This window comes from Panthera tigris, chromosome A3, assembly GCF_018350195.1.
Source record: "Panthera tigris isolate Pti1 chromosome A3, P.tigris_Pti1_mat1.1, whole genome shotgun sequence".
Lineage (NCBI taxonomy): Eukaryota > Metazoa > Chordata > Mammalia > Carnivora > Felidae > Panthera > Panthera tigris.
This window is the reverse complement of record NC_056662.1, coordinates 112,877,464-112,890,542: the sequence shown is the minus strand read 5'-3', so window position 1 is coordinate 112,890,542 and position 13,079 is coordinate 112,877,464. Positions and strand designations below refer to the sequence as shown.

The following is a 13,079-nucleotide window of genomic DNA, read 5'->3' as shown; positions in this document are numbered from 1 at the left end:
GGTCATGATCTCATGGTGCATGGGATCGCGCTCCGCATCAGTCTTTGCGCTGACAGTACTTTCTCCTGTTCTCTGTCTCTCCCTGCATTCGCACGCTCTTTTCCGCCACTCCTCTCTCAAAATAAATAAACTTTAAAAAAAATGTTATGTCTTTGGGGAAGACAAGGGAAGAATTATGGTATATGCTAGTTATATTATAGTGGGGTCCTTCCTCACTGGTATTGACTCCTTCATTCCTTCCTTCCTCCTTTCCTCCCTCCGTCCCTCCATTTCTAATTTTTAAAAAAATGTTTATTTTTTTGATAGTGCAAGTAGGGAAGGGGCAGAGAGAGAGGGAGACAGAGGATATGAAGCAATCTCTGAGCTGACAGCGGCAGCCCAATGCGGGGCTTGAACTCACAAACCACGAGATCATGATCTGAGCCAAAGTCGGATGCTCAACCAGTTGAGTTACACAGGTACCCCTCTGATTTTTTTTAGAGAGCCTCTGACCGTGAAATGACTCCAGGATAGGCATTGGGTGAGAAACAATGTTTTAGCATGGTGACCTGGGTCAGACGTCTGACCCCAAACCTAGATTTTTTTTTTTAATGTTATGTAGATCAAGTTTGGACTTAGGTGTACATCTCATTTGGCTTTAAGGCTTGCTGGTGAGTCAGCAACCACCTAAGATCCATGCTAGTTGCACTATTGTAATTATTACTCTGGCTGTTCCTGTTGCAAATGACCATGCTCCTCTATAGAGCTACCCTATAGCTCTGAGGGGTTGAGTGCCATCAGCTGGTCTCTATCTATTCTAATCATCCCCTGAAATCCGGAAGCTCATTTCAACTGAAGGACCTCCCAAGTGTTCCCCCCAGCTTACAGGACATCTATAGCACTTTTAAGGGATGCTAATACTGCCATATACAATGTATTTCTCAAAGTTAAGATGAAAAGAATATCCCCTGGGCCCTCTTGGAGGACATTGGGATGGGTGAACAGGTTGCAAATAATAAATTGACAACAACTTTTTCTTCCTAAGTTGTTAGATTCTTTCCTTCACATCACACCAAGGAATTTCTGGCATCTCAACTTAGTTTTGGCCACTTTTTTTTTTTTTCTTCAGTTTTGGCCACATTTGAGTCCAGGTTTTAGCCAAGCAATTGAGCAAATAATTGAGAGCTATCCCCAGCTGCTTGAGTAGTTAGCCTTATGAATCAAATAGTACTGATGAGTACCTAAATTCAGCTGATTAAAATTGTGATCCGCTTTGTCTACGGTCTGTCACCCTTAGAATCTCTTTTTCCGTATGGTCCAAGATTTTCCCCCTCTAGAAAGTAAATACAGTCTTGCAGTTCTCTTTGTGTATAAGTGTGTTTACATGAGTGGAGGCAGTAAGGGATGGAAGGGGTCAGCGATGAGGAGAACTGGCATTCTCTTGCAAGGTACTTCCCTGAGGTACAGTCATTATACTGTCTTTTTTTTTTTTTTTTTTAATGCTTTTTTTGAGAGAGAGAGAGAGAGAGAGAGAGAGAGCATGAGCAGGGGAAGGGCAGAGAGAGAGAAAGGGAGACACAGAATCTGAAGCAGGCTCCAAGCTGTCAACACAGAGCCCGATTTGGGGCTCGAACTCATGAACTGTGAGACCATGACCTGAGTCGCAGTCGGACGCTTAACTGATTGAGCCATCCAGGCGCCCCAGTCATTGTATTGTCTTTAAACAAGGTAGCACTAGTCTTAACAGGTAGGGGAGGACTGCCTCTGCTGGCATAGGAAACTCAGTAGGGTTTGGAGGTTTCTATTTTCAGAAACATCCCGCATGTCCTTATTTAAATTCTTGGGCCTTGCTCCTTCATGGTCAGTGCCCTCTTCTCCTGGCCATGATGAAGTAAGTGGTACTAGAGTAACCCTCTCGTTTTAAACAACCATTGCAGTTATTATTGCTAAGAACCAAGCCACATCAAAACTTTAGTGTCTTAAAACAACAAGAGTCATTTGTTTATCTTGCATTGTTTCTGTGGAACAACTTTAGGAAGGGCTTGACCGGGCCACTTGCGATGTGAGAAAGGTGAGGTGATATAACAGTTAACTCTAAATGAACTTTGATAAATTGAAGATGTGCATGATTACCTCTAGAGCAGTCACTCAAAAATAATAAAATGACGGGGCACCTGGGTGGCTCAGTCAGTTAAGCGTCCAACTTTTGATTTTGGCTCAGGTCATGATCTCAGGGTCGTGAGATTGAGCCCTGTGTTAGGCTCCATGCTGAGCATTGAACCTGCTTAAGATTCTCTCTCTCCCTCTCCCTCTTCCCATACCCCATGTACACACATATTTCCTCTCTCTTTCTCTCTAAATAAATAAATAAATAAATAAATAAATAAATAGATGTGTGGTTAAAAGGCAATAGAGGAAATAAAACAAATGACTAAAACATATTTGATTAACCCAGTGAGATGCCTTCATTTGCACATAGACCTAGTGAAACTGAGTTTGTCCTGTATTCAGAATTCATGCAGCAGCAATGTCTACATCCGAGTTTTGGCTATACTACCTTGGCAGCTACGAGGAAAAAGAAATTCTTTGAGGCAATCATAGAAATAACTTGCTTCTCTGAACTTGAGGATTTAAAACACTGAATGTCATTTTCTTTCTTTGTGCTATTTGGTGAAATTAGAAGCCACCAACCTACCTCACAGCCTGGTATCTTCAGTGTCCTATCACTTAATTCACAGAAGCCTTTTTTTTTTTTTTTTTAATATAAATTTTAGTTATTTAACACAGAGTGCAATATTGGTTTCAGGAGTAGAATTCAGTGATATATCACATACAACACCTAGGGCTTATCACAAGTGCTCTCCTTAGTACCCATTACCCAGGGCACCTGGATGGCTGGTTGGTTAAGTGTCCAACTCTTGATTTTATCTCAGGTCATGATCTCACGGTTCATGAGTTCGAGCTCCACATCAGGCTCTGAGCTGGAATTCTGTCTTTCTCTCCCTCTCTCTCTGCCCCTCCCCCCACTTCCATGCACAGTCTCTTGCACGCTCATTCTCAGAATAAATAAACTTAAAAAGATACCCATCACCCATCTAGCCTGTCTCTCACCCACCTCGCTCCATCAACTCTCAGTTTGTTCTTTATCATTAAGAGTCTCTTGGGGTTTGTTTCCCTCTCTCCTCTCTCCCTGCTTCCCATATATTCATCTCTTTTGTTTCTTAAATTCTATATATGAATGAAATCAAATGATATTTGTCTTTCTCTGATTGACTTATTTTGCTTGACATAATACATTCTAGCTCCATCCACATCGTTGGAAATGGCAAGATTTCATTCTTTTTTTGATAGTTGAGTAATATTCCATTGTGTGTGTGTATGTGTATATATATAAATATATATGTGTGTATACACACACACACCCCACATCTTCTTCATCCATTCATCAATCGATGGACATTGGGGCTCTCTACATAGTTTGGGTATTGTTGATAATGCTGCTATAAACATCAGGGTGCATGTACCCCTTTGAATCTGTATTTGTGTATCCTTTGGGTAAATACCTAGTAGTGCAATTGCTGGATCATAGGGTAGTTCTATTTTTAGTTTTTTGAGGAACCTCCATACTCTTCTACAGAGTGGCTGCACCAATTTGCATTCCCACCCACAGTGCAAGAAGGTTCCCCTTTGTCTGTGTCCTTGCCAACACCTGTTATTACTTGTGTTGTTAATTTTAGCCATTCTGACAAGTGTGGGGTGGTATCTCATTGTGGTTTTGATTTGTATTTTCCTGATTAGTGATGTTGAGCATCTTTTCATGTGTCAGCCATCTGGATATCTTCTTTGGAAAAGTGTCTATTTGTGTCTTCTGCCCATTTCTTCACAGGGTTATTTGTTTTTTGGGTGTTGAGTTTGTTCTTTATTGATTTTGAATACTAACCCTATATCATTTGCAAGTATCTTCTCCCATTCCGTTGGTTGCCTTTTAGTTTTGCTAATTGTTTCCTTTGCTGTGTGGAAGCTTTTTATCTTGATGAAGTTCCTATACACAAAACCTTACATTAGGTAGGAGCTTTATTCTAAGCTCCCACAGGTGATAATTTAAGAAATTCTTTCATCACTGGATATCATGGAGCACCAGTGCCAGACCCTCTCATGATCACTGCCTCCTCATGCCTTCAGATCCAACCACATCAGATAACTAATCACAAATTTTTATTTTCTGCAGGGGCAGCCTTCTGAATTTCTGGGAGGGTTTGGGTTTCAAGTTTCAATGCCATATTGCCAGGAGAAGTGCCTTCAACTACACTATAAGATCATGTCAGCAAAAATTCCACTGTGGCTATAGTCTGTTACGTGTAATTCGGTTGAATACATATATGTGTATATGTAAATATACCTGTGTTGGGTACTTATATAAACAACTTATAAAATTATGGTTAGAACAGTAATAACTATTGTATCATTGTAGAGGTTTCACATGAATTATATTTTAAAATTTCATATGTATTTTGGCTATTTGGGATTTATAACTCTTTTTGCTTAGAAACTGTTTTATAAATTCTGGTTCCACTTTCAGACCAGGCCTAAAAAGCCTGCATAGCCCATACTGTATCAGAAATGCAGATAGGGCGCCTGGGTGGATCAGTCATTTGAGCATCCAGCTTCGGCTCAGGTCATGATCCATGGATTATGGGTTTGAGCCCCATGTCAGGCTCTGAGCTGTCGGCACAGAGCCTGGAGCCTGCTTCGGATTCTGTGTCTCCCTCTCTCTCTGCCCTTCCCCACTCATACTCTGTGTGTGTCTCTCTCTCTCAAAAATAAACATTAAAAATTAAAAAAAAAAAATAAAGAAATGCAGAGAAGCCGGCATCCAAAGACACTTTTATAAGCACAGTCGTCTTTTAGAATGTTTCCCCAAAATTAGACTAGTTAAGAATTCTAGCTGGATGCAACCTAAAGCAAATCAAATACATCCACTTTGAGATTGCCAACTGTGTCAATTAAGGAGTCTAAAGAATCAATTTAGCTTCTTGAGGATGGCTTCCCAGATATCGACATCTATTGTGGCCATCCATGGCTGTCTTGGCATCTTGGGTGACTCCACTGCTATTTATAGGAAAGTGTTTGCATGTAAGGATGGGACGTGGAAGTAGAGCCGCTGCCATGCTGTTGAAACTGATCAGAAACAAGGGGTAAGGGACACGGGCCAGGGAAGCAGAGTAGTGGTAACAAGTACAGAATTAGCTTAGCTGATGAGGTGAATCTGAAGTGTGCACATAGGGGAGTATTACCCAAGCTTGTGCCGTGTTCTGAGGATGGTCTTTAATTGCTAAACCGAAGGGACTGTCTGGAAGCATATAGGCCTCCTGTTGGCAAGTTTTATCTGTGAGATAAACAATGACTATTAAATTGTACCCCCTCCTTCTTTTATAAATGTTTCAGCGATCCTGGGCTCCCTGAGCAGGACATTTTAAAAAAGGAAAAATAAAGCAGACTAAATAAACTAAACTAAGAAACATACCCTTGCATTGCCATTGAGTAGAGGTGAACTAAAGACGCTGCTCTCACAGTCACAGTGGTGACAGCTGGAGTGGGGAGCTTCTGGGGAGTCCAGTGAGTCCTCCCAGTATCGTGGAGTAAGCTTCCCCTTGGTGCCTTTCTTTCCTGGAGGATTCCAGTTGCCAGTAAAGTAGCACTCGGTTCTTACTTCCTGTTCCTCTCTTTTACCTGTACCGTATCTGTTTTCTGTTGTTTTCAGCCTTTGTCCTAGATGCATGAAATCAACAGGTCATCTCAAACTTTGAAAATAAAAATTTGGGTCCTGTGGGATTAAAGATGTTTATGTGCTAAAAAAAGAAAAAGCCATTAGTCACTATAAGCTAATTCACTTACTTCTGTTGTCATTTCTAGGCAGAAGAAATCCTCAGGCAAGAGCTGGAGAAGAAAGAAACGCCGAGTTTGTACTGCTTGCTCGGAGATGTCCTTCGAGACCACGCTTGCTATGAGCGGGCCTGGGAACTGTCCCGCCACCGCAGCGCTCGGGCTCAGCGCTCCAAAGGCCTTCTTCATCTGCGGAACAAGGAGTTTAGAGAATGCGTGGAGTGCTTTGAGCGCTCGGTGAAGATCAATCCCATGCAGGTTAGACAGTTCGGAAAGCCCACCTGCTCTGGGCGCTTCTGTTTCTCTTTGGTTTGGTGTCTTACCAAGATGAGTGAGCACCCATCTTCTGCCCACGTGCCTGGTGAGCTGTGTTTGCAAGCCGAGAGCTGAGTCTCCCACGCTTCTGGCTTGTCATGGGAAATGCTGCTTTTCTCTTACTTACTTTCTGCTGTGTTTCTGTTATTTACTTTTCAGTTTTATTTTGTTATTTCTTTCTTTAAACTGTCCTTAACCCAAATACAGCTAGGAAAATTAGGTTTTGTTTTCAGCAGATATGTTAGGGAGAAATAGAGGAGAGTCAGAATTGCACACTCTGTAGGACTGTGCAAAGAATTGTTGGAATCAGCAATGAGAGCAAAACTGATATAAACAGGGTAACATCTAGAATGGATTCTTGATCATTTAAGAAAAAGTATATTTACAGACACATAAATTTTTCTTTTTTTAAGGTTTGAAAAAGTAATACAAGAAGTCTGGATCGTTAAAATAGGTGACAAGCAGGGCACCTGGGTGGTTCAGTTGGTTAAGCGTCTGACTCTTGATTTCAGCTGAGGTCATGATCTCGTGGTTCATGAGAACGAGCCTCTTATGGGGCTCTGCACTGATAGTGAGGAGTCAGCTTGGGATTCTCTCTCCCCCTCTCTCTCTGCCCCTCCCCTGCTTATGCTGTCTCTTTCAAAATAAAGAAATATTTAAAATAAGTGACAGGATAAATCCACAGGAGAGGACTAAATTTTGAAGGGAAGAAATTGACCATACTTTGTACTTAATGACACTCAGTTGGCAAAATGATTTTATTCTCAGAAATGGTCTTTGTTTTTTTTTAAACCGTACTTTCTTTATGACTGCTTTCCTGTTTCACCAGTCAGAGGCACACATAACTGTCAACCATGGGTCCTGACAGACATGCACGCTGACTTGGTAACATTCTGGTTAAAACACTAATTTGTAATCAGCTGCTAATGTTTACTGAATACTTACTATGAGCCAGATATGTTGGGCATTTTGCCAATATTTGAACCCAAGACAGACTGACCCCAGAGCCTGTGTTCTTTTTTTTTTTTAATTGTGATAAAAAAAAAGCACGTAACATAAAATTTACCACCCTAACCATTTCTAAGTGTTCAGTTCAGTTGTGTGAAGTTTATTCCTGTTGTTGTGTAACCACCACCACCGTGCATCTCTACAACTTTTTTTATCCTGCAAAACTAGAAATTTGTACCCATTAAACAGTAACTCCCTATTCTCCCCTTTCTTTAGTCCCTGGCAACCATTCTGCTTTCTGTCTCTATGAATTTGACTGTTGTTGGCCCCTCGTATGAGTGAGTCATACAGTATTTGTTCCTTTGTGACTAGCATATTTCACCGAACTTCATGTCCATGTTGTAGCCTGTGTCAGAGTTCCGTTCCTTTTTCAGGCTGAGTGGTATTCCATTGTATGTATATGCCACACTTTGTTTATCTGTTCGTCTGCAGCTGGACACTGGGTTGCTTTGCCTCTAGGCTATTATGAATAGGCTGCTATGAACAAGTGTGGGCAGGGATGATCATGTTTTGAACTGGGTAGATTTGGGGCATAGCTCTTATATGCAAAAAATTGGAAGTACATTTTTGAGCTAATCACTTGCTTTCTTCACTCTGGGTAATGAATACAGTGAGAACCTTCCAAATCAGCTGACTGGTAAAGAAAATCCGGAGAAGAGATTATCAGCAGAAATTAACAGGTGCATTTGGCAGAAAGGATATTTAAAGTATTGTCAGAGTTGGTTTTTATTGACAACTCACTCAAACTGAGTGGTCAACTGGGGAGGATTTTGCCCCCCAGGGGACCTTTGGCACTCGGTGAAGTGAAGGGGACTGCTACTGCCATCTAGTGGGCAGAGTCCGAGGCTGCTGCTAAACATCCCATAATGAACAGGACAGCCCCCCGAAGGTAAAGAATTATCGGCCAAAATGTCTGTAGTGCCAAGGTTGACAAACCCTGCACTAACTTGATTGTCACTAGATTTTTTTTTTCCTTTAAAAAAAAAAACAACTCAATATTGTGTTGTTAAATTTTTACTTTACTCTTATGGAAAATTGTGTCCTTATCCTTGTTTATGTTAGTACCCCTGCCTAAGATTTGCCTAACCTCAGCCGCTGGAAGGAGTGAGGAAAATAAACTCCCTCCCCTAGCCTCCGTAGTCTAAGTTGTATGAGTGGCATGCACCTGATGGATGTGGGTTATTCTCTCAAGTGCACAGTCTCTTCCCAACAGATAGGCATTCATGTTTTCATCTTGCCCCACTGGCTCCTCCTTCTCAGTCTTGGCGGCTTCCTAGGCTTAGTCCTTGGGCCTCATCTCTGTCTACACCAGCTCCCTGGATTTCATCTGCTCCCATAGGTTTGATACTGTCTATACACCGACAACTCCCAAAAGTGGGTTTCAGGGTTTCTCCCCTGAACTTTAGACCCCTGTGTCTAACTGCTTCCTCAGTCTCTCCATCCATTACTCCAGCTTAACATTTACAATATCTGAGATACTCCCCTCCTGAAGACTTTTGTCCTCAAGGTCATCCCCTTCCTAAATTACTCTGACTGGTCTTCCTGCCTCTATCGATCCCTATTCTCAAAGACCATCCAAATGGGTCCTTTTTTTTTTTTTTTTTTTTTCTAAATCTTTATTTATTTTTGGGAGAAAGAGAGACAGAGTGTGAGTGGGGGAGGAACAGAGAGAAGGGGAGACAGTATCCGAAGCAGGCTCCAGGCTGTAGCTCTCAGCACAGAGCCCAGTGTGGGTCTTGAACCCACGAACCGTGAGTTCATGATCTGAGCCGAGGTCGGATGCTTAACAGACTGAGCCACCCAGGCACCCCCAAATGGGTCCTTTCAAATGTGAGTCCAATATGTCATTCCTCTGTTCCCTCCCCTAGAGGTAGCAGGCAGAATCTCTGAGAGGCTCTCTCCCAGCAGAGTGCCTCCCATTCTTCCCCCTCAACTCACTCCACCTCAACTTCCCCCTCAACTCACCTCTTTCTTCTTCCCTGAATAGTCCAGGCACATTCCTGCCTCAGGGTTTTAGCACTTTGATCTCCCTCTGCCTGGATGTTCTTCCAGATATCTGCATACCTCACTCCGTTACCTCATTCAAATCTTTGCTCAAATGTCACTTGTTCAGAGAAGCCTTCCACAATCATTCTGTGTAAAAGCATAGCCCACCTTCCACCCCACCTTATACTCCTTACTTTCTTCTCTGCTTTTTCTCCAGAGCATTTAGCACCTTGTAATATTTTTACAGCTTACTTTAAAAAAAAATGCTGTGTCCCCTTCCCTAGAATGTAAGTCCTATGAAGGCAGAAGTTTTTGTCTTTATGGTTCGTTTATATTTTCCTGGTGCCTGTAACAGTGCCTAGCACATATTGGGATTCAATAAATATTTGTTGAGTGAGCGAATACATAATATCTTTAACCAATTAGTCAATCAAACTATATGCTAATTGTCTGCTGTGTACATAGCACTGAGTCAGAGGACAAAGCAGTAGCAGCAGCTCGCCAGATAGGCTTGTTTGTACCCCTGCTACAGTCTAGTGAAGCTAACATAGGCAGAACCAGCCAATAGTGTGAGGCATCAAAGAAATACCAAGTGAGTTATTTGTAAAGCACTGGTTACCTAGAGGTCAAAGAGATAGTAGAGACAGGATGGTAGATAGTGAAGATAGGATGTTGAATTTGGCTTTGAAGGACAGATAGTACTTGGATAGGCCAAGAGGAGGGCGGTGGAGAGGGCATTCCAGGCAGGTGAACAGTATGAGCAAAGCCCTGGAAACCGAAAGAGAAGGGGTGCGTACATGTTTGTGTTGGAGGAACAGAGGAGTTAGAGAGTAGGCTAATAGGGGGAACAGAGGAGTCAGTGAATAGGCTGGTTTTGTAGAGTAAAAGGAAATAGGGCGGTTCCAGTGGGAAAGTTGGAGCAGAGCCAGCTTATGAAAGGTCTTAAATGTGAGGTTAAGCTCTTTGGCTTTTTATTTGGCAGATAGGGAGCCGCCGAAGGACCGGTTTGTGTTTGGCTTTGTTTTGAATGAAGGAATGTGGTATGCGTGGAGGTAATTTAGTCTTATTGTTTGGGAAGCGCTGTGGCCTTGGAAGATACTAGATGTAGACAGGTTTGGGAGACCAGCACATGTCTAGCCTGACAGTTATCAGTCTGGCAGGGGCGATAGGAAAGGGGATGGATGTGAGGGAATTTGCAAGGGAGGACTTGACAGGACTTGATGGTCTCATTATATAATTTTGAATTAATTACTTAGCAAGACAAAGAAATGACAATTGCTCAAAGCAGCATCACAATACAAACAGATGTTATGTGAGGATATTTTGCAGTTTGTCATATGGATCCAATTCAGGCAGGCTGTGAGCCATGCCAAAATATGCAGGCATTTGATGCTAAGTTGTACAGAACTACTACAAGATACAAACTTGGACTCCATAGACATTGGAACTTGGGATCCAAGTTTGAACCGTGTCTAAGAAGGGAGAGCTCCTACATGCTGTCGTCTCCTTTAAGTCTTGGAATAGAAGGAAAATAGAACGGAATTTAATTTAAAAAATAGGGATTTCAAAAAATGTATTCTTTTCTTTCAGACATTTCCAAACAGGTTTAATAACAAAATTTAAGCAGAATGAGAGTGATATTTGGATGGCTTTTGTGCACTGTAATGACTTTCTGAAACCAAATTGGTATAAAAATAGAAGTGTTTGTTTTATATCAGGGAGTGTCTGCAAAACCAAATGCACTGTCTACGGAATATTTGTTAGAGAATCAGAAGACATGTGCACTGTTTACATTTGTGCTTCTGAGATTGCCAGCTATTGTTCCCTTCGACCTACCCGTTTCATTTCCCCACGCAACTTCTGACACTAAAATTCAACCTTAGACTTGACTTTGTGGGCTGTCGGAAGGTGAAGAAGGTGGGAGAGAATAGTAACCAAACCTCCCAAACAGGATCTCACAGTCTCAGGACCCGAATTAAAATAGAAATCCTTATGTCTACTTGTTATTCCCATTGTCCCCTACTCTTATGTAAAAAGTAAAAACAAGGAAATTGCTCAGATATCAAACCAGTATGTGTAGCATTGAAAAAGGAAAATGTCACTTCCTATTATTTTTTCTGCTGTCTCTCAGCACACATACTAGATTCCTTTTCTTTTGTCAGTCCCTTCCCAGGGCACGCCCCCCCCCCGCCCCCCCATTTATTTTCCCCGAACTCTCCTCTTCATTGAACTGGTCACCCACCTTTGTAAGGTTACGTGATATAACTGCAGGATAAATACCCGAAGACATGTATGGCCAGAAGGGCCATGTTGGGAGGAGGTGGGCAGACACTGTGGACTGACCACATCAGGAAAGGCTATGCTGGACATGGTGCAGGAGTGAACGCAGGTGTGCACCGAGGGCTGGAAGGTGAGTAAGTGTTCAGAAGGGAACTGGCGTCCCAGGTTAGAAGAGCACGAGGAAAGCCATGGATTTGAGTGTTCACTAAACATAAGTGGCCAGGTTATGCCTGTTATCCTGGTAACCCATCGTGTTTAGTGTTTGTCTCAAGGTTTTTCATTTTTAAATGAGGTGTTATTAATTGTTGCATAAAAAGCAGAGTGGGTTTTCATAGACATCCTCTTTGTTCTTCCCTCTTCTGCCGCAGTCTCATCTAGTATCGTACTCAATGCATGTGCAGAGGACAGAGCTCCCACTTTCCAGTGCTAAAATTTGAACAATGACCAGTAACAGCCTGTCTCTTTTTTTTCCAACCCTTTCCACACAACTTACTAACCTGACCCTTTCAAGGACAGTACACAGGATGCTCACTGATAAAGCCTCCTGTGCTTGCTCACAGAGTCTGGGAACAGCCACCTCCTTCAGGTCCGGGGTGCTGGTAGGAGAAATACTCACACCAGTGTCTTTGTAAGCCCCCTTGTATGTATCAGACATTTGTGCCAAACTGCGGCCTGTGCGATGCATGACGTTGCCTGGCTACCAGTTGGCAGGATTAATGGGAAATGTGGGGAATCATAGACTAGATGTATGGGGAGCAGAGCCGAGCAGGCCTGCCATAAATAAAGCACATGGGGAATAGTCTGAATTCTCTTGCTACAGTGGTTTGATCACTTATTGTATGGCCTAAATGTACCACTATTTTTATATTACATTGCTTGGTAACTTGTATATAGTTTATAGTAAACCCTTTGGCAGCATTCATTTCCAAAAAGCAAACAAATCAAAAAAGTGTGTTAGAGGACCATAAGGAACTCAATTCTCGTTTGTCAAGAGAGCTAATGAATGTATAGGTTGTACAACATTTACTCTCCACTTCAGGGGCTGTGGTGATATCACTAACGGGAAGACCTAAATTTGTTGAAGAAACATTAGCATTTACATCAAAAGTTAGTAGTAGTTGGTTTTCTTTTCTTTTTTTTTTAAAGTCACGTCCAAAGATGATGATTTAATATGAAGCTATAGAAGGTGCATTTTCATGGCATTTTGTGAGGCTTGACTTTTTATTTGGAGCAAATGAAAATGAGCAGAAATGGTTTATAAGATTGGTCCATCCCACATTTTCTTGTATGTGTAGGAAAAGTGAGATCACAGGTGCTAATGTGCTTGCTCTCTTAGGTGAAATAGCTCATCACCAATTGAATTCACCAGTTTGGTATCAGTGACATCAGATGCTTCAAATAGAAAAGTCATTAATTCTGTTCTCATAATGGTTTAATTTTTTTCACCTAGTTAGTGGATTCAGAATAAAATTCTTGGAAATTCATTCTCTCAGAGGTGAAACATCTCACATTATTCTGAATGCTCTTGTACATTCAGTTAAAAAGGTAAACATAACAGATAAAAGTCTTACTTGTAGTGGTGGTAATACGGATATCAATTTTGGTGGACCCTGTGAAGTGTAAACGTA

General features: G+C 41.8%; 1 protein-coding gene across 2 annotated transcripts in view; it reads left to right on the top strand.

Annotated features, from left to right (window-relative positions):
- TTC27 (tetratricopeptide repeat domain 27) overlaps positions 1-13,079 on the top strand; it is a 186,323-nt gene that overhangs the window by 119,694 nt on the left and 53,550 nt on the right. For both annotated transcript variants that reach the window (XM_042982193.1, XM_007082446.3), the window contains one exon: positions 5,893-6,120. In XM_042982193.1, the coding sequence (XP_042838127.1) occupies positions 5,893-6,120 (228 nt within the window). The remainder of the gene's footprint in view (positions 1-5,892; positions 6,121-13,079) is intronic.